Source organism: Bufo bufo, chromosome 4, assembly GCF_905171765.1.
Source record: "Bufo bufo chromosome 4, aBufBuf1.1, whole genome shotgun sequence".
Classification (NCBI taxonomy): Eukaryota; Metazoa; Chordata; class Amphibia; order Anura; family Bufonidae; genus Bufo; species Bufo bufo.
Genome location: NC_053392.1, coordinates 566,600,706 through 566,623,530, shown reverse-complemented (window position 1 = coordinate 566,623,530; position 22,825 = coordinate 566,600,706). Strand labels below are relative to the sequence as shown.

General features: G+C 43.7%; 1 protein-coding gene across 1 annotated transcript in view; it reads left to right on the top strand.

The window, feature by feature from the left end:
* MSH2 (mutS homolog 2) overlaps window positions 1–22,825 on the top strand; it is a 164,049-nt gene that overhangs the window by 124,247 nt on the left and 16,977 nt on the right. The window contains exons 11-13 of the mRNA XM_040430306.1: window positions 14,462–14,559; window positions 19,387–19,632; window positions 22,560–22,764. Coding sequence (XP_040286240.1) covers window positions 14,462–14,559; window positions 19,387–19,632; window positions 22,560–22,764 — 549 coding nt within the window. The remainder of the gene's footprint in view (window positions 1–14,461; window positions 14,560–19,386; window positions 19,633–22,559; window positions 22,765–22,825) is intronic.

Genomic DNA, 22,825 nt, shown 5'->3' with positions numbered 1-22,825 from the left:
AAATTACGTAGTGGACGCAGAGTCGGGTTTTAATCCATAAAGGGCATAAATCAACTAACATTCCTAAATTGTTTGGAATAACGTGCTTTAAAACATCCAGTGTGTGTATACGATCAGGTATGATGTTGTATCGATCAGGTAGTGTAAGGGTTACGCCCGCATCACAGACATTGACAGACCAAACTCCCCTTTTAATGCACCGCAAACAGTTCATTTGCACAACCGCAAACTCCCCATTTGCACAAGGTTGGATACCAAGCTAGCCACGTCCCGGTGATGTCATTGAAGGTTTCTTCCTCCACCCAGCCACGTACAACACCAAGGGTCCCCGAAAGGTCAATTGAATTGATTTTTCGAACGGGGAGATGGTTAAAAAAACGCTGGCTCCCTCCCCTTTGTTTTTATCCACGGTGACTGCGTCTGCGCCGTGCAATTTACTGTCACACCCGATATGAGTGGTATTTTCTGTAGTACTATTCTCATCAGTTTAATCCCTCTAACGTCCCCGACTCCCCAATCTGGGGGCCATTTATTAAACAGATTTTTCGGACGGGGAGATGGTTAAAAAAACGCTGGCTCCCTCCACTCTGTTTTAATCCACGGTGACTGCGTCTGCGCCGTGCAATTTACTGTCACACCCGATATGAGTGGTATTTTCTGTAGTACTATTCTCATCAGTTTAATCCCTCTAACGTCCCCAATCTGGGTGCCATTTATTTAATAGATTTTTCGAACGGGGAGATGGTTAAAAAAACGCTGGCTCCCTCCACTCTGTTTTAAACCACGGTGACTGCATCTGCGCCGTGCAATTTACTGTCACACCCGATATGAGTGGTATTTTCTGTAGTACTATTCTCATCAGTTTAATCCCTCTAACATCCCCAATCTGGGGGCCATTTATTAAATAGATTTTTTGAACGGGGAGATGGTTAAAAAAACGCTGGCTCCCTCCACCGATATGAGTGGTATTTTCTGTAGTATTATTCTCATCAGTTTAATCCCTGTTACGTCCCATATCAGGAATTGCCTTTTATGAAAAAAAATTTAGGCCGGGTACCTTCGACTGCCTTCACAGTGACAGACCAAACTCTCATACACTAAACTGAATTGATTTCAGGAACCGGGAGATGGAAAAAGCAGCTTGGTCGGTCCTCTTACTCCCAAATTGGGGCACTGCGCGTATCAGTGGTTGGCACTGGCAGTGGGCACACTACAGTCAGTGGAAGAGGGCCTGACACACACTGGCAGCAGGCAAGCAACTGAAATTACACTAAAGTGTAAAAATTAAATGCCTTATTTATCGGCAAGCTACTGTGCCACCCGGTATGAGTGGTTGGCACTGGCAGTGGGCACACTACAGTCAGTGGAAGAGGGCCTGACACACTGACTGGCAGCAGGCAAGCAACTGAATTTAGACTACTGTCTAAAAATTAAATGCCTTATTTATCGACAAGCTACTGTGCCACCCGGTATCAGTGGTTGGCACTGGCAGTGGGCACACTACAGTCAGTGGAAGCGGGCCTGACACACACTGGCAGCAGGCAAGCAACTGAATTTAGACTACTGTCTAAAAATTAAATGCCTTATTTATCGGCAAGCTACTGTGCCACCCGGTATCAGTGGTTGGCACTGGCAGTGGGCACACTACAGTCAGTTGAAGTCGGCCTGACACACACTAGCAGCAGGCAAGCAGCTGAAATTACACTAAAGTGTAAAAATTAAATGCCTTTTTTATGCAAAGTCCTGTGCCAGCCGGTATGAGTGGTGGGCACTGGCAGTGGGCACACTACAGTCAGTGGAAGTCAGCCTGACACACACTGGCAGGCAACTAACCTTAGATTAAAGTGTAAAAATTAAGTGCCTATTTTTTAAGCAAAGTCCTGTGCCACTCGGTATGACAGGGGTGGGCACTGGCAGTGGGCACACTACAGTCAGTTGAAGTCGGCCTGACACACACTAGCAGCAGGCAAGCAGCTGAAATTACATTAAAGTGTAAAAATGAAATGCCTTTTTTAAGCAAAGTCCTGTGCCAGCCGGTATGAGTGGTGGGCACTGGCAGTGGGCACACTACAGTCAGTGGAAGTCAGCCTGACACACACTGGCAGGCAACTAACCTTAGATTAAAGTGTAAAAATTAAGTGCCTATTTTTTAAGCAAAGTCCTGTGCCACTCGGTATGACAGGGGTGGGCACTGGCAGTGGGCACACTACAGTCAGTTGAAGTCGGCCTGACACACACTAGCAGCAGGCAAGCAGCTGAAATTACATTAAAGTGTAAAAATTAAATGCCTTTTTTAAGCAAAGTCCTGTGCCAGCCGGTATGAGTGGTGGGCACTGGCAGTGGGCACACTACAGTCAGTGGAAGTCAGCCTGACACACACTGGCAGGCAACTAACCTTAGATTAAAGTGTAAAAATTAAGTGCCTATTTTTTAAGCAAAGTCCTGTGCCACTCGGTATGACAGGGGTGGGCACTGGCAGTGGGCACACTACAGTCAGTTGAAGTCGGCCTGACACACACTAGCAGCAGGCAAGCAGCTGAAATTACACTAAAGTGTAAAAATTAAATGCCTTTTTTATGCAAAGTCCTGTGCCAGCCGGTATGAGTGGTGGGCACTGGCAGTGGGCACACTACAGTCAGTGGAAGTCAGCCTGACACACACTGGCAGGCAACTAACCTTAGATTAAAGTGTAAAAATTAAGTGCCTATTTTTTAAGCAAAGTCCTGTGCCACTCGGGATGACAGGGGTGGGCACTGGCAGTGGGCACACTACAGTCAGTTGAAGTCGGCCTGACACACACTGGCAGGCAACTAACCTTAGATTAAAGTGTAAAAATGAAGTGCCTTTTTTTTAAGCAAAGTCCTGTGCCACACGGGATGACAGGGGTGGGCACTGGCAGTGGGCACACTACAGTCAGTTGAAGTCGGCCTGACACACACTAGCAGCAGGCAAGCAGCTGAAATTACACTAAAGTGTAAAAATTAAATGCCTTTTTTATGCAAAGTCCTGTGCCAGCCGGTATGAGTGGTGGGCACTGGCAGTGGGCACACTACAGTCAGTGGAAGTCAGCCTGACACACACTGGCAGGCAACTAACCTTAGATTAAAGTGTAAAAATTAAGTGCCTTTTTTTAAGCAAAGTCCTGTGCCACACGGAATGACAGGGGTGAGCACTGGCAGTGGGCACACTACAGTCTGTGGGCCTGCAGCTCCTCACACACAGGCAGGCCAGGCAACTGCAATATGTATATAAAGGAAAAAAAAAAAGCAGACTAATGTTGCAGCCCTAAAAAGGGCTTTTTGGGGTGCTGTCAGGACGCTGTCCTTACAGCAGAGATCAGATGAGTCTTTCAGGACTGGAGTGGACACTGAATTCACTAGCCTAGCTATCGATTTCCCAATTAAATCAGCAGCAGTTACAGTCTCCCTCCTCTCACTAAGACTGCAGCTTCAGAATGAATCTAAAATGGATGCTGTGCAGGAGGTGGGAGGGTCTGGGAGGGAGGGTATGCTGCTGATTGGCTGGAATGTGTCTGCTGACTGTGAGGTACAGGGTCAAAGTTTGCTCAATGATGATGTATAGGGGGCGGACCGAACATCGCATGTGTTCGCCCGGCAGAGGCGAACGCGAACAAGCTATGTTCGCCGGGAACTGTTCGCCGTCGGATAGTTCGGGCCATCTCTATTCAGAATGTGGTGGAAAAAACCCATTCTTGAAAAATGTGTTTGCTCATCAGTGCTGATGTATTGTCTGCAGACAGCTCGCTGTACATTCTCATTGTGTGTAACAACTAAGTGAGTCTTCTAATAATGGTAGGGATTACTCTGGAGAACCGATAACGCTGTATTAATTTGTTTGACACATCTGCCTACAAATAAAACAAGGCCGGTCGTGCTATAATGTGTAAATGGTTCATTAATGTATCTTTTCCAGAAGGTTATTACCCTCCAAATGAGCGTGAATTGAGGACGGTGTCATTATTCCCAAGCGTTGCGCGGCCACCTGCTCCGACCATGCTTGCTTTGTTCAGATGCCAGGTGCTCTGTGTATTACGGAGCCCTTCTTGTCTTATCTCAATAGCTATTTGCACAATATGTCCACAAAGCAGAAATGAGATGCTGTTATGGTAACGCAAAACAATAGAGCAGAGCGATGACAGCGATAGCTGAATTATTAAAATTACACAAATGCACGTTCGCCTCAGGAAAAGCTGACTGACTACACTGGTTCCACCTGCCGCTGGTGTCTGAGGCCTTTTGTCGTCACACCAAGTCCCCTTCGCTGGAGGGTAAAGAAAATGAATGCAACACGTGTTTAGTGTGTTTATGATTAAAAATGTGAATTGTGGTGAAGGTAAGTTGGAGGTTTGGGCAAATGAAGTTTAACAATGGTGAAGGTGAGGTTGTACGCATGGCAAAATACATGCCAAGATCATTTAAGAAGTAGGACAGCAATAGGTACTTTGGTTTCAAAAGTGAAGCTTACTGTCGACTAATGTCAGGCGGCTGCTGCCAAGACCAATAAGTTAATGGGTTGCTTCAAAAGGGGCGTAGACGCCCGTGATGAGAGCATAGTCCTACCACTTTAAAAATCAACGGTCAGACCACACATGGAGTACTGTGTACAGTTCTGGGCTCCTGTGAAAAGGGCAGACATAGCAGAGCTGGAGAGGGTTCAGAGGAGGCTAACTAAATTAATAACTGGAATGGGTGGACTACAGTACCCTGAAAGATTATCAACATTAGGGTTATTCACTTTAGAAAGAAACGACTGAGGGGAAATCTAATTACTATGCATAAATATATCAGGGGACAGTACAGAGATCTCTCCCATCATCTATTTATCCCCAGGACTGTGACGATGGGACATCCTCTGCGTCTGGAGGAAAGAAGGTTTGTACACAAACATAGCAGAGGATTCTTTACGATAAGAGCAGTGAGACTATGGAGCTCTCTGCCCGAGGAGGAGGTGGTGATGGTGAGTTCACTAAAAGAGTTCAAGAGGGGCCTGGATGTATTTCTGGAGTGTAATAATATTACAAAATAAAGTTACTAGATTTCTGGAGAAGGGTCACTGATCCAGGAAAATTGGTATTGGCTTTATGGGTGTTTGTGCCCCAGGATAACGGGCTGAACTGGATGGACTTATGTCTTTTTTTTAGCTTTACCAACTATAAATCTGTGGTGATCTGTTTTGTTCCCCTTGCCATTAACTAAACTGGAAAAGTACTGAGAGTTCAGGCCAGTAATGTAGGGTCTATTTTTGAAGGCAGGCATTTTATCTAAGTAAAACGGATGATTTCCTTGTTGGCTGGAAAGCACAGTCAGGTATTTGTTCTTTGCTGGTAGTATCCAAGCACCCCTGATGAGATGAAATATGTACAACCCACTCATGACAATGCAATATCCATAACCTTGTGGAGGCCAGATAAAGTTTAACCATTGACCTGAGGGGCTTGCAGATGGAGATCTAGAATCTTTGCCTCTGGGAGAGTATACAGGGTAAGCCATTTATATGGATACACCTTAATAAAATGGGAATGGTTGGTGATATTAACTTCCTGTTTGTGGCACATTAGTATATGTGAGGGGGGAAACTTTTCAAGATGGGTGGTGACCATGGTGGCCATTTTGAATCCAACTTTTGTTTTTTTCAATAGGAAGAGGGTCATGTGACACATCAAACTTATTGGGAATTTCACACGAAAAACAATGGTGTGCTTGGTTTTAGCGTAACTTTATTCTTTCATGCGTTATTTACAAGTTTCTCTTTGTTTACAGCCATTGACATGTCGCCGAGGTTAACACGTGAGGAGCGGATAGAAATTGTGTTGATGTCTGGTGAACGCAGTAACCGGGTCATTGCAGCAGATTTCAATGCAAGACACCCTACGAGACCACCCATCTCCCATGCTACAGTTAGCAAACTGCTTGCTAAGTTTCGTGAAACTGGTTCAGTGTTGGATTTGCCAAAATGTGGACGCATGAAATCTGTCTCTAATGAAGAAACATCAGTGGCTGTCCTAGCTTCATTCAGCAAGAGCCCACAACGTAGCACTTGCCGCATGTCACTGGAGAGTGGCATTAGTCGAACATCCCTTCGGCGGATATTAGCTACTCACAAATGGCACCCTTACAAACTCCAGCTACTGCAGCATCTCAACGAGGATGACCCAGATCGGCGCACTGAATTTGCAGAATGGGCAAAACAAAAATTGATGAGGCAAACTTTTATGTGAATGGTGAAGTTAACAAACAAAACCACCGCTATTGGTCTGACACTAACCCACATTGGATAGATCCCTCCAAGACTGTTGGAAGAAAAAAAATAATGGTATGGTGTGGTATATGGGGTACAAAGATAGTGGGGCCATTCTTCATCAATGGAAACCTCAAGACCACTGGATATGCGAAATTGCTACATGATGATGTGTTTCCCTCTTTATGCACTGAAGCTGGCACGTTCCCTGAGTTTTTCCAGCAAGATGGTGCACCACCACATTATGGGTGTCAGGTCCGAGCATTCCTAGATGAACAGTTTCCTGGAAAGTGGATTGGTCGTCGTGGGCCAGTTGAATGGCCCCCAAGGTCTCCCGATCTGACCCCCATAGACTTTTATCTTTGGGGTCATCTGAAGGCAATTGTCTATGCTGTGAATATACGAGATGTGCAGCACCTGAAACTACGGATACTGTAAGCCTGTGCTAGCATTTCTCCTGCGGTGTTGCTATCAGTGTGTGAAGAGTGGGAGAAGAGGGTTGCATTGACAATCCAACACAATGGGCAGCACATTACATAGTACATAACATAGTACATAAGGCCGAAAAAAGACATTTGTCCATCCAGTTCGGCCTGTTATCCTGCAAGTTGATCCAGAGGAAGGCAAAAAACCCTGTGAGGTAGAAGCCAATTTTCTCCACTTTAGGGGAATAAAAAATTTCTTCCCGACTCCAATCAGAATAACTCCCTGGATCAACGACCCCTCTCTAGTAGCTATAGCCTGTAATATTATTACGCTCTAGAAACACATCCAGGCCCCTCTTGAATTCCTTTATTGTACTCACCATCACCACCTCCTCAGGCAGAGAGTTCCATAGTCTCACTGCTCTTACCGTAAAGAATCCTCTTCTATGTTTGTGTACAAACCTTCTTTCCTCCAGACGCAGAGGATGTCCCCTCGTCACAGTCACAGTCCTGGGGATAAATAGCTGATGGGATAGATCTCTGTACTGACCCCTGATATATTTATACATATTAATTAGATCTCCCCTCAGTCGTCTTTTTTCTAAAGTGAATAACCCTAATTTTGATAATCTTTCAGGGTACTGTATTTGCCCCATTCCAGTTATTACTTTAGTTGCCCTCCTCTGAACCCTCTCTAGCTCTGCTATGTCTGCCTTGTTTACAGGAGCCCAGAACTGTACACAGTACTCCATGTGTGGTCTGACTAGCGATTTGTAAAGTGGTAGGACTATGTTCATATCACGGGAATCTATGCCCCTTTTGATGCAACCCATTATCTTGTTGGCCTTGGCAGCAGCTGCCTGACACTGGTTTTTGCGGTTTAGTTTGCTGTTTATTAAAATTCCTAGATCCTTTTCCATGTCAGTGTTACCGAGTGTTTTACCATTTAGTATGTACGGGTGACTTGCATTTTTCCTTCCCATGTGCATAACTTTACATTTATCAGTGTTAAACCTCATCTGCCACTTATCTGCCCAAGCCTCCAATCTATCCAGATCCCTCTGTAGTAGTATAATGTCCTCTTCAGTGTAAATTACTTTACACAGTTTAGTGTCATCTGCGAAAATTGATACTTTACTATGCAAGCCTTCTACAAGATCATTAATAAATATATTGAAGAGAATAGGGCCCAATACTGACCCCTGAGGTACCCCACTAGTGACAGTGACCCAATCTGAATGTGTACCGTTAATAACCACCCTCTGTTTTCGATCACTCAGCCAGTTACTTACCCACATACAGATGTTTTCTCCCAGTCCGAGCATTCTCATTTTATATACTAACCTTTTATGCGGTACAGTGTCAAATGTTTTGGAGAAGTCCAGATATACGACATCCATTGATTCGCCGCTGTCAAGTCTAGAACTTACCTCCTCATAGAAACTGATTAAATTAGTTTGACATGACCGATCCCTCACGAAGCCATGCTGATATGGCGTTATTTGCTTATTTCCGTTGAGATGCTCTAATATAGCATCTCTCAGAAAACCTTCAAACAGTTTACCCACAACAGATGTTAAACTTACCGGCCTATAGTTTCCAGGCTCTGTTTTTGGCCCCTTTTTGAATATTGGCACCACATATGCCACGCGCCAATCCTGTGGGACATTCCCTGTCAGTATAGAGTCTGCAAATATCAGAAATAAGGGTCTGGCTATGACATTACTTAATTCCTTTAGGATACGGGGGTGTATGCCATCTGGTCCTGGCGATTTGTCTATTTTAATCTTTTTAAGCCGCTGATGTACTTCTTCCTGGGTCAGACAGGACACTTTTAATGGGGAATTTATTTTTGCATTCTGCATGTCATCTGACAATTTATTTTCCTCAGTGAATACATTGGAGAAAAAAATATTTAACAGCTTTGCTTTCTCCTCGTCGCTCTCTGCGACTCCCCCCTCATTACTCTTTAAAGGGCCAACACCTTCAGCTTTATACTTTTTAACATTTATATAATTGAAGAACATTTTAGGGTTGGTTTTACTCTCTTTGGCAATTAATCTCTCGGTCTCTAGTTTGGCCGCTTTTATTTGTTTTTTACATGTTCTATTTTTTTCCTTTATAGTTTTTCAGTGCTTCCGTGCAACCCTCCTGTTTTAGTGTTTTATATGCTTTCTTTTTGTCATTTATTGCTTTCTTTACAGTTCTATTTATCCACATTGGTTTCTTTTTGTTCCTTAACCTTTTATTACCATACGGTATGTACCTCTGACAATGAGTTTTTAGGATGTTTTTAAAGATATCCCATTTTGTGTCTGTATTTGTGAGGACTTTGTCCCAGTTAGTTTGGCCTATGGCCTCTCTTAGTTGGCTAAATTTAGCTTTTTTGAAGTTTGGTATTTTTGTTCCTCCCTGTAGAAACGCTCTTTTGAATGATAATTGGAAGGTTATTACTTTATGGTCACTATTTCCCAGGTGTCCCCCGACCTGCACGTCTGTTGTTCTGTCAGGTCTATTGGTTAATACTAAGTCCAGTATGGCCGTCCCTCTAGTCGGGTCCTGAACCAGTTGGGAGAGGTAATTGTCTTTGGTTATAGCCACGAACCTGTTTCCCTTATGAGATATACAAGTTTCAGTTTCCCAGTCTATATCTGGGTAGTTGAAGTCCCCCATAATAACCACCTCATTATGATTTGCCGCCTCGTCTATCTCGGTTAGTAGTAGATTTTCTGTGGACTCTGGTATATTAGGTGGTTTATAGTAAACTCCTATTAGTAATTTATTGTTGTTTTTAGCTCCATGTATCTCTACCCATAGTGACTCCACATGTTCATGTCCCTCACTTATATCTTCTCGGACTGTGGGCTTTAGACAGGACTTTATATAAAGGCAGACCCCTCCCCCTCTCCGGTTTTGACGATCCTTTCTAAACAGACTGTAACCTTGTACATTAACTGCCCAGTCATAGCTATCATCCAGCCATGTCTCAGTTATTCCCACTATGTCATAGTCCTCCTCACACATCACTAATTCCAGTTCACCAGTTTTATTAGTCAGGCTTCTGGCATTAGTATACATACATTTGAGAGGTTTATGTATATTTTTTACCCTACACCTTTCCTTCTGAATTGTTCTAGTCCCTCCTTCCATTCCTCCCCCATTCTTATTACCTTGCCCCCGGTCTCTATCTGCACTATCTTCCCCTCCTATAACGTAATTACCCTCCCCCCCAGTCCCTAGTTTAAACACTCCTCCAACCTTCTAGCCATCTTTCTCCCCAGCACAGCTGCCCCTTCCCCATTGAGGTGCAGCCCGTCCCTACGATAGAGCCTGTTGCCGATAGAAAAATCGGCCCAGTTCTCCAGGAACCCAAACCCCTCCATCCTACACCAGTTCTTGAGCCACTTGTTAATCTCCCTAATCTCCCATTGCCTTTCTTGTGTGGCTCGTGGTACAGGCAGTATTTCGGAAAATACTACCTTAGAGGTCCTTGCCCTCAGCTTTTGACCTAAATCCCTGAAATCATTTTTAAGGACTCCAGCACACTGTTCGGCGATCACGGTCTTTGTGACAGATTTCCCTATCTGTTCCCCTAATAATGGAGTCTCCCACTACCAGCACCTGTCTGGCCTGCCCTGCTCTCCTGGTTCCCTGGAGCTGACATTCCCCTGACTGGCAGAGGAAGTGTCTGGCTGCAGCAGTGCCGTCCCCGGACTGACATCCCCCTCATCTGCCAAACGTGCAAACTTGTTGGGGTGTGTCAGATCAGGGCTAGCCTCCCTGGCACTCTTCCCTCTACCCCGCTTTCTAACTTTTACCCAGCTAGCTACCTCACTTTCCTCAGCCTCCTCTCCGCTTTCTAACTTTTACCCAGCTAGCTACCTCACTTTCCTCAGCCTCCTCTCTGTCACCCTCCCCCTCATCTACCCCAAAGAGTGCTTGCTCGGTGAGAAGCAAACTCTTTTGCAAATTATCAATGCCTCTCAGTGTTGCAACTTGCCCATTTAGAGACTCGATCTGCGATTCCAAACGGGTAATTTGCTCACATCTAGAACAAAGATATACACCCTCGAACGGCTGTTCCAGGACTGCATACATCATGCAAGATGTGCACTGGACTGCGTTGTAAATTGTGCAACACATACTAAATGGGGATTACAACAGTAAAAAAGTAAAACGGTATAAATGATTTAGATTTAGACCCTGTCTGCTGTAGTTGAAGGACCACGTAAAATTAAGCCAACAACACACAAGGAAATTATATCCAACCTTAGTTTCCAAACTCCTTTTCTTAAACTCCTTATTTTTAAACTCCACTTAATGAGAAGCCACTTAGTAGAGCAAGCCTCAAAAAGAGCAGGCTCTGAAGAGTATAAGTGGCTCAATTTATAGCACCTGGTTGCCCCAGGCACTCGCCTTAATTAAGCAGAGAAAAAAAAAAAAAAAAAAACGATTTTAAATGCAAGTACAAAAATACAAACACTTAACTTTCAATGATCTCTGCTGCAATCCACACTCAGCCACCTGCAATCACTCCCACAAAACCACACACAGCTCTAGAACTCCTTATTTTTTAACTCCACTTAATGAGAAGCCACTTAGTAGAGCAAGCCTCAAAAAGAGCAGGGCAAGCCTCAAAAAGAGCAAAGTTAGAAAGTGGTCAGAAACTTGTAAATAACTCATGAAAGAATAAAGTTACGTTAAAACCAAGCACACCATTGTTTTTCGTGTGAAATTCCCAATAAGTTTTATGTGTCACATGACCCTATTCCTATTGAAAAAACAAAAGTTGGATTCAAAATGGCTGCCATGGTCACCACCCATCTTGAAAAGTTTCCCCCCTCACATATACTAATGTGCCACAAACAGGAAGTTAATATCACCAACCATTCCCATTTTATTAAGGTGTATCCATATAAATGGCCCACCCTGTAGATTGGCTCACAGAGGCACCATGAAGCGGTAAAGGTAAAATGGACTGCGGACACGATGTGCCATTATAGTGGGTCCAGGCATGAATCCTGATGCTCTTCAAGATGTCTGATATTTCCACATTAATAGGCGCCTCAATGCATTTGTCCTTTTACCCGTCTGCTTCCTAAGCGCCTATTAACTTTTTGCACTAATTTCTGGAGCTTGAATTACTGTTACAACCGAGCCGCCACACTTGACAAATTGCTTTTAATGCCAATATAATTTAATTATCTCTGAGTGACACAACAATGAATAAGTAATGTTCATGTGAGGAGTTTAATTCAAGGCGCCGAATGAGTTCTGTCACCCATAATTGGAAATGTAATATTATTTTACCGTATATTCCTAGTTAAATAAAACTATCTGCAAAAATAACTGGTCTCCTCTGTAGCGGGAAAGTGTTACTTTTTGCCTAATTATATATCATTAGGCCAGCTCATCTCATCGAGCATCTGGTGAGTGCTGAATTTTTATTTTCTTAGTCACAAATCTTTTAAAAGGAGTTGTCTGATTTTTCTCCAAATCCATTTCGAATGCCTTATAAGGAAATCTTGAATGGGTCAGCATGAAGGCGGTTGTTTCACCCTTCCGGACTCTCATCCATTAGCACCAGGGGAGAGCAAGTACAATGAGTTTCTCTTGCTTTGGAGGTCCCCACTTGTCCTGTTCATTACATGGACAGCCTATTAATTTCAATGAGAACTGTGTAATGCATAATTTTGCCTGTGGCGGCATTGTAGAACGATTATTCGCTTCCTGTCGAGATCTACCACAGGTTACAATTGAGTCCCAACAGCGCTATAGACTGATCAACTCAATATTGGTTCACCCGTTTAACAAAATACCCATTTTTTTTCCAGCTACTTACTGTAATTCATTGAGGAGTTTGGTTAGCTTATTGTCTCCCCAATATCTTAAAGGGATTGTTTGGTCCCTAAAATTATTTTGACATTTAAAAAAAAGAAAAGTGATACCTCACTCACCGTCCTCAGCCCGTGATTGGCCGAGCAGTCATTACATGTGTATTGAGAGGGACCAGGATGTAGACACTGGTAGGGCACCCAGAAAGCTTTGGAATTGGAGCTACGTATTTTAAAAAAAATGCTAGCCTGGCAACCCCTTTATATGTGAGGTCACATGCGGCAAATTCATTGAAGAATTTTATATTTACAAAGATCCATTCCATGCATCTGGATTTGCTTTGTTTCTTTAGCATCCACATGTGAGTTTTTACAAACCCCATTCAGATGCAGATTTTTTTTTTTCAGTTCCTGAAATTTGTGCTACCATGCCAGTATGCAAGAAGACATGCCTTAATACGCCCATTTGGTGTTACTTTGCTTGTAGTGAAATATATTTTCTTTTAGCTGCTTCATTGGTCGGGTAATTGTGGAAATGTAAGTGAAAGTCTCATCCCATGAGCTTAAATGGGTTCTCCAGGAATTAAGAAAATGACTTGAGCATCGGAGCAGTTCATGCTCCGATGCTCTCCTTTGCCCTGCGCTAAATCGCGCAGGGCAAAGGCACTTTTTGAAGATCCGGTGACGTACCGGACTCTCCATGAGGCTGCCAGGAAGCCTGGTGACGTCACTGGCACTGATGGGCAGGATTTAGCGCTGCCCTAGCCAGTAAAATGGCTAGGGCAGTACTAAAGCCCGCCCATCAGAGCTGGTGATGTCACCGAACACACTGTCGGGCGGAAGCTTCGGCCTGGTAGTGTGTTATGATAAGCAAAAGAGCCCGTGCCCTGTGCGATTTTAGCGCAGGGCAAGGGAGCGCATCGGAGCATGAGATGCTCTGATGCTAGCCTCAGGGGGCTGCCTGGGTGAAAATAAGGGTATGTCTGGGTTCAGCTCTGAACCCGGACAACCCCTTTAAATATTACTTTATTATAAATAAATTCACAAATATCTTTTATTAGTTATAATGGCTCGTTTTGTCTAGGGAGCAATCATTACGAGAAATAAAATGGCCGCTGTCCTATTAGTACACACAAAACCTGTCCTAATCACACAGCAGGACAAGTTACTTCACAACACTAAGCTTAAGAGCTGCCACATCCTCCTCTCTGCTCTGTTTGTCGAGATAAGATCTTCAGCCTAATCTCTGTAGGAATGGAGTTCATGAGGAGACATGAAGAAAAGAGGGGATGGACAGGACAGTCTGTGGTAATGTGGGGCTGTTGTAATGGAGATTCCATTCCTACAGAGATTCAGCTGAAGTACTTATCAGCTGTATTCAGGATCATAATCCTAGACAAGCAGAGCAGAGAGGAGGATGAGGAAGCTCAGTGTTGTGAAGTAACTTGTCCTGCTGTGTGATTAGGACAGGTTTTGCATCTACTAATAGGACGGTGGCCATTTTATTTCTCCTAATGATTGCTCCCTAGACAAAACGGGCCATTATATCTATTGAAAGGTATTTGGGAATATATTTATATTAAAGTAACATTTATGTATTTTCATTTTCTTCATTCCTAGAGAACCCCTTTTAACTTGCTGCTCATCAGTAGTTTACAGAGTTCTGACTGTAATAAAGGATCTAAACCCCAATGAATCTTGTGCTCTGCTCACACTTCATCAGTAGGCTCTATTGAAAATTTAGTCCTATTTGGCAGGACATATAGTGCAATATAAATGCGGATCCAGTCCTTAAATGGATCCAACACTCCATTATGTGTGAACGGAGCCCATCACTGCTAAAGCAATGAATAGTTTCTACGTTTTTATGGCTTTTGACCATTAGTAATATGGATTTCTAAAATTGACATAATATCGATGACCTAGTTTGTGTTTTTGTTATAGTAAGTTGAGCTCTTTCAACGAGGAGTACATTAGACACCGGGAGGAGTATGAGGAGGCACAGAATGCGATTGTGAAGGAAATCATTAACATCTCCTCTGGTGAGTACGCTGCCATTGCGGAATCAGTCCATTTAATATTCTGATTCATATTTTCACCATATTTTGTTGGTTACGAACGGGAGATGGAACCATTAGTACATGCATAGCTTGCGGCCCGGGATTGTTGAGAAGTTGCCTACCTGGAGCACAAAGATTTCTGCTTGAGTAGCCAAAGATCAAATGTGTATGACTGTAGCTCTACAGTCCCCTGACAGATATCTGGTGAGGAGGATGGGGCTTGTCAAATTTCTAAATGTTCCTCATATGTTCCTCTGTTTTTTATTGCAATAAATAGTGCATGTTTAAGGGGGGACATCCACCTAATGTGTGTGGCTGGATTTTGACCAGACGTAGACTAGCTTGGTGAGGTGCCATTCTCATGTTTGGTCTGAGCATTCGGACCCTCGCCCATCTAGCTGGTATCTTCTATTTCAGGGGTAGGCAACCTCCGGCACTCCAGCTGTTGTGAAACTACAACTCAGAGAATGCATACTTGCTCTGCTCTTCTCAGAATTCTCACAGAAATGAATGGAGCATGCTGGGAATTGTAGTTTCACAACAGCTGGAGTGCTGAAGGTTGCTGCTCCCTGTTCTAATTGGATTAACATGCCTTTACCGGCCATAAATTGATTTATCTTGAAGGGTTTAAATATATCATTTACCATTTTACTTCTAGTATCTTCCATAGCTTTGACCATTTTATGAATGTTCTGTTTAAGAAAACCACTAGTCAATCATGTTGGAAGTTCTTATCTAATTAGAAAAAATGAATTCTAAAAAGTTCACTGTCTGCCTGAATAATAAAGGGAAAAGCAGCAGGTATTAAATGAGGTTAAATTGCCATTAGGGTTGCGCCATCGATAGCTTTATCCTGGCTGTAAATTGCTGTCAAGTTGTTTGTGTTCTCTCGGTTGGAGCCGCGCTGGATGATTGAAATGTGGGATATGTTTCACTAATGATCTCATTCCAGCTGTGTCTTAAGATGTCAGCAAAGTCCTGGGGCTCTGACTCCCAAGCTTAATACTTCTCTTTACCACATGTGGGAGAACAAATATAGCAGGGTTATAGTGTAATCTAATGGGTTTGGGGCAGGTTCTTGTGAGGCCTAAGGCGGCAGATTTCTTAAATGGAGGAAATTAAAATTTTTGGATTTTTAATTGACTGTGCGTTTAGAAATGAGCATTTTCTTTAATTTTGCATGGTCCAGTGGATGCATTTAATTTATACTGTCTCTCAAGATGCATTACTTAGATTTTGAGCCTCATTTTAAGTTAGGTATGGTCTAACCAAAAGTGCTGCAATCTGCAGGTGACTACCTTAGATCTGCATCTTTTCTAGGGACCAGCAAAGTCACCCACCAGTCGTAAGCCATACGCAATAGATGAGGCCCATGCCACCGACTGCTCTCTCCCCATAAGATGGTTGTAGACCTCCTTCCGATACGTCAGGCAGCGGCTTATCTTCCGTCAAAACTAAAAGAATAGTCAAGTTGAATCTAACAACCCCATTCTTCTGGCCACCAGAGGAGATTCAAAAGCCCCCATACACATTAGATTGGTTGGCTTGTCCTGCTAAAATCGTTGATTTTGGCCAACATTTGTCTGATGTGTTTGGACAGCTTTTGGGCTGATGGTATATTACCCATGACTGTGGTTTTTCTGCCATTGGACAGAGAAAGGTTGGGGGATATATGAAATGAATATAGATTTTTAGAAAAGACCCTTTTAAAGCTTTATTTGGGCCAAAACGTACAAAACTCATGTGCTCTTACCTTGCCCTGTGTGGCAGCACTATACTCCTTATCTCCCCATATAGTGGAGGCATTGCGTTCTCATCTAGATCAGTGCTTCTAGGTATCCCATGCGTCCCCGATGATGCGCTTAATTCAGGTGCGTCCTCTGGCAGTCACATGATGTGTCACTAAGCTGGACAACGCACCATTGGGCAGTTATAGCCACATGAATTGGCCTTGGTAACTAATAGGGGTGGGCGATATAGACGATATGCAATATAAACTATATAAATTTGGCCAGCGTTAGAGATTTTGTTTATATCGCCATATCGCAGTAGAACATGGCATGCACCGCTCTCGGCACGCACCATGTTCTCCTGAGCCGACACAGTGGAGAAGGAGGGAGTCCCTCCCTCCCCACTGTGTGCGGCTGCTGCTGACCACCAATGAGAACAGACGAGGAGGGGAAGGGACTGTGGCCACTCTGCCACCAATGAGAACAGAGTAGGAGGAGGAGGGACTGTGGCCACTGCGCCACCAATGAGAACAGAGAGGAGGAGGAGGGTAGGGACTGTGGCCACTGCGCCACCAATGAATATGGTTAATATGCCTAAATACAAACGTAGCCTGCATGTGCCGGCCATACCCCATACCTGGCCTCTATTACTGCGCGCTGTGATCTGCCGCAATTAACCCCACAGGTCCTGAGGGGTTAATTGCGGCGTATCACGGCGCACAGTAATAGAGGCCAGGTATGGGGTATGGCCTACACATGCAGGCTACGTTTGTATTCAGGCATATTAACTATATTCATTAGTGGCGCAGTGGCCACAGCCCCTTCCTTCTACTCCCCCTCTTCTAAGTTTTATATTAATTGTGGCCCCCCCTCCACACGATTAAATCATTGGTGGCAGTGGCCCCAGGGTGGCAGCTTCTGATCGGAGCCCCAGCAGTGTAATCGCGGGGCTCCGATCGGTTACCATGGCAGCCAGGATGCTACTCAAGCCCTGGCTGCCATAGTCAGCTCTTTACTGCTGTGTGCACTATGCACAGGGCAGCAGGGAGAGTGTGAAGTCCTATTCACCCTAATAGAGCTCTATTAGGGTGAATAGGACAAGCCCCTAAGGAGGCTAATAGTTATTAAATAAGAAGTTTAACAACCCCCCCCCCACCCGAAATATAGAATATATCGCAATATACATTTTAGGCCATATCGCCCACCCCTAGTTAATGTCAAATTCTATCAGTAATTATATTCTAATTTCATTTTTATAAGTCTATGTGCACCTTTTGGAAGCATTTTATTTTTTTATTGCATTGTCCTCATTTTGAGCTAAAAAAAAAAAATATTGGTCTTAAAAATATGGCATCCTTTTTTCTGTACAGATCTGAGATGCTCTAGTAGCACCCTTTGGAGTTTCTGTCTTTTCCGTCAGACCAGGAGCAGATGAACTCCTTATCTCTGCTCTTTGACATTATAAAAATTCATTATAGTTCAGTTATTTTACTGATAACAATGTGGCTTTAAGTGTTTATAACCTCTTAGAAGTTTAGAGATGAGGTTTATTAGATGACCCAAAGTGAAAGTACCAGTCACACAGCTAGAAAAACAGTTTACCCTTGGTAACAGAACAGCTCCATATTTAAAAAAAAGGCAAATTGAAAAAATGATTTTTAGCCAAAAATGAGTAACGTGCAATCATAAACAAAAATTGTCTCCGAAGGTGTCCATAGCCTTTAATTTTATTTATTTTTTATAAACCTGCAAAAGTTGCTGGTCTTTGCATAAGCCACATTTTGCCAAAAATTTTGTTTTTTTTGCAATTTTCTCTCCTCACTTTAAAAAGTGGGTGGTGGCTTAGGGTACTTTCACACTAGCGTTTTTCTTTTCTGGGATTGAGTTCCGTCCTAGGGGCTCAATACCGGAAAACAACTGATCAGTTTTATCCTAATGCATTCTGAATGGAGAGCAATCCGTTTAGGATGCATCAGGATCTCTTCAGTTCAGTCCCTCTTACGTTTTTTGGTCGGAGAAAATACTGCAGCATGCTGTATTTTTCTCTCCGGCCAAAAAATCCTGAAAAACTTGCCAGAATGCTGGATCCAGCATTAATTTCCATTGAAATGTATTAGTGCCGCATTGACGGATCCGTTCTTCCAGGCCGCGCATGGGCATACCTTTACATCTGTGAAAAAAATAAACACCGGAGAGACTGATCTGGTATTTCAATGCATTTGTCAGACGGATCCAGATCCGTCTGACAAATGCCATCTGTTTGCGTCCGGATTGCCAGATCCGGCAGGCCGTTCCGTTGCCGGAATTGCCTGCCGGAATCCTCTGCCGCAAGTGTGAAAGTACCCTTATTAGTGGAGGGGCTGTGGTCTCCCAGATTTACTATAATATTCCGTAAACTATTAAAAATTATTACACACGTCCACACTGGTACTTTCACACTTGCGGCAGAGGATTCCAGCAGGCGATCCGGACACAAACGGATGGCATTTGTCAGATGGATCCGGATACAGAGCCGTCTGATATATGCATTGAAATACCAGATCCGTCTCTCTGGTGTCATCCGGAAAAACGGATCCGGTATTTATTTTTTTCACAGAATTAAACCGGATCCGTCAATGCGGCAATTTTAATGCACTAATACATTTCAATGGAAATTAATGCCGGATCCGGCATTCCCGCAAGTGTTCAGGATTTTTGGTCGGAGAGAAAAATGCAGCATGCTGCGGTATTTTCTCCGGCCAAAAAACGTAAGAGGGACTGAACTGATGCATACTGAACGGATTGCTCTCCATTCAGAATGCATTAGGATAAAACTGATCAGTTTTTTTCCGGTATTGAGCCCCTGTGACGGAACTCAATACTGGAAAAGAAAACGCTAGTGTGAAAGTACCCCAAGACTGGTGTATGAAAAGCCAATCCTGAATTAGTTTTATGGGTTGGAAATCATCTTTACAATGTCCTCTGTCCATATTGTGCATTATACACGTATATAAATCAAAACGTGATTTGTGCCTTTTTTTTTTTTTTGTACATTCAAACGATGCACAGTAAATGTCTTCTGGTCTCCATGTTTTCATAGGATACGTGGATCCGATGCAGACGCTGAACGATGTCATTGCTCAGTTGGATGCGGTTGTGAGCTTTGCTCACGTTTCGAATGCGGCGCCAATGCCATATGTTCGCCCAGTCATCTTGGAGAAAGCACAGGGAAGAATTGTGCTGAAATCTGCCAGACACCCATGTATTGAAATGCAGGATGATGTGGCGTTCATCCCCAATGACATAACATTCGAGAAGGGGAAGCAGATGTTCCAAATTATCACTGGTAATTTGTCAGCGTCTTCTGTTTTTTATTCAGTGATCTACTAATTAGCGACGAACATGATTTAATGTGACCTGATACAAAAAGTATTCTTCATTATTTATTTCCTTTCTATAAAGGGAAGGACATGACTTTCTAGTTTCCTTCCTTCATTTGTTATTCTGCTGCTGTCTCTAATAGGTGAGTTGTGCTGCTGCGGCGGCTTGGTTGTATGTGTAGGGTATGTCCGTAATTGCTGTGGGAAATTTCAGCAAGAATCTGCAGGGAAAATTTGCACGACACGTGGGTAATTTGTGCGGTTCCCGCTGACTTTGCTAGAAATGTAATCCGTTTCCGATTTTTCAGTCGGCAAATGCAGATGGAAAATATACAGCAATAAGGACAAGCCCCTAGTGTCACAGAATTTTAAATTCGCCGTCCTCCTGACAATTTGGGAGCATCTTTTCCGAGAGATCTGTTGTAGCGTTCCTCTGTTATTCCATCTTGTTCTTAGACTGACATTGTCAAAACTGATTGGACAGTTTCAGATACGCATCCCAACCGTTAAAATCCTGGGTCAACTTAAGCTACTTTCACACTACCGTTCAGAGCGGATCCGTCTGGGGTCTGCACAGACGGATCCGCTCCTATAATGCAGACGTTTGGATCCGTTCAGAACGGATCTGTCTGCATTATAGTTTAGAAAAAATTCTAAGTGTGAAAGTAGTTCAGACGGATCCGTCCAGACTTTACATTGAAAGTCAAAGGGGGACGGATCCGTTTGAAGATTGAGCCATATGGTGTCATCTTCAAGCGGATCCGTCCCCATTGACTTCCATTATAAGTCTGGACGGATCCTCTCGCCTCCGCACGGCCAGGCGGACACCCGAACGCTGCAAGCAGCGTTCAGGTGTCCGCTTGCGGAGCGGAGGCTGAACGCTGCCAGACTGATGCATTCTGAGCGGATCAGCGTCCACTCAGAATGCATTAGGGCTGTACGGATGCGTTCGGGGCCGCTTGTGAGAGCCTTCAAACGGAGCTCACAAGCGGAGCCCCGAACGCTAGTGTGAAAGTAGCCTTAGTTGTAAATTCCTAGTAGGAATACCAGAGGAACAGCACTGCAGAGTTCTGCCAGCCATATTATAATTATGACCTTTATTTATGTAAATCTCCATCTCTATTCAGATAAATGGAGCCTTTCTGCAGCCTCAACAGCATTTGGCAGGGAGCTCCACTGTGCTGGAAAGGCACTATGCCATGTACAGCACTATGCTTTATGCGCAGAGTAAAGGCCATAGCGCTACTGCCTTCTCAAATGGCTGATCGGTGGGGGTCCTGGGTGTCAGACGCCCACCGATTAAATACTGATGACCTATCCAGAGGACATGTACATGATTACCATATGTATTAAAGGGGTTTTCTGAAACTTTAAAACTGATGACTAGAGATGAGCGAATTTCATATTTTGAAATTCGTTTGTGCTTCGTTTGGTGGTAAAAGCAGAATTGCGTTATGGATTTCGTTACCACGGACCATATTGCAATTCTATGACGGAATGCCTTTAGAGGCATTCCGTTATTCATTCCGTCATAATATAAGTCTATGGCCTGCATAATGGATCCGTCCCGTTTCCGTGATGTAGGGGAGTCTTTTTCTGCATAACAGAAACAGGACGGATCCGTTATGCAGGCCATAGACTTCTGTTATGACTGAATGAAAAGGCATTCCGTCATAGAATTGCATTATGGTCCGTGGTAACGGAATCCATAACGCAATTCTGCTTTTACCACCAAACGAATTTCATAACATGAAATTCGCTCATCCCTGCTGATGACGTATCTTCAGGATAGGTCGTCAGTATCTGATCACTGGGAGTCCGCCACCGCCACTAATCAGCTCTCAGTGGCCTTCTCTCAGCTTTCCCTAGGCCAGTGACGACACGTTCATTGGTCACATGGCCCAGGCAAAGCTCAGCCCCATAGAAGTGATTCGGGCTGAGCGCAATACGAAGCACATACTGATGAGGGTCGGCCATGTTGGATTTCAACTGGCCAGTCTTTTTGTTCTCAGAAAGATGAGTTACTGCCAGAGGTGTCGGAAGCAGACTTCTTCTGTCCCTATTGACAACACGTATTTGCTCGACTAACATACATGTGTATGAAATAGTGAAGAAAAGTATTGTGCTGACAGCTATCTAATATGTATGGGCAGCCTAATACAGTCTCCAGGAGAGGATGGCGAGCATCCTCCTCACAAAGACCAGAGGGTGTCTGGGAAGCTGCATACAGAAAGTGATCTGTATACATACATTTGCTTCTCCTGCTTCATCTAGGCCTCCAGCAGCTCAATAGAACTGGCACACTAGATGCCTCTGCTTACTCTGCCCAAGTCTGTACAGAAAAGTGACCTGCAGAGAACAGGAATCGTCAGCCTGTTGTGTGTGTTTCTGTGGCCAAAATGGAAACTGTAATGTTTCAGGATTATTTTTTTTAAATAGATTCACAAAATATTCAACCTGATTTAAGTAGTTTGATGCGTTTCTTTAAAGCAATATGAATGTGTGTATGTATGTGTGTATATATATATATATATATATAAGTTTCCTACATATACTGCAGCACTTCTGAATGTATTCTCCTACTGGGAAGCAGCAGGAAAGGCGTTTGTCATCAGCAAAGCTTCTCAGTTTTTTTGGCCTCCTTTTATGAGCATTGTGGGTAGTAATGGTCTGAGGGTCTTGCTGCAAATGTGTTTCCTTCTACCCAGATGTAGCTTTACCAGAGGTGATCCTACGTGTTATGTGACGCTCTAGAACTGTTAGTGCCATATTGACTTTGCTCTGTGGGTATAGACCCTCTATTGGCTTATAATTGGTGTTACTAGCTGTGTACCTAATACTGGTTTATGGGTGGAGTGTGTAAAAGTAACAGTTCACTTTATTTTGTTGACAGGCCCTAACATGGGTGGGAAGTCCACATATATTCGCCAGACTGGAGTGATTGTTCTCATGGCTCAGATTGGCTGCTTTGTACCATGCGACTCTGCAGAAGTGAGCATAGTGGACTGCATTCTTGCCCGAGTTGGAGCCGGAGACAGTCAACTTAAAGGAGTGTCTACATTCATGGCTGAGATGCTAGAAACAGCTTCGATCCTCAGGTATCATTCTTTATTGACATACTCTTAGAAAAGAATATATATATATATCATGGAGCAAGTC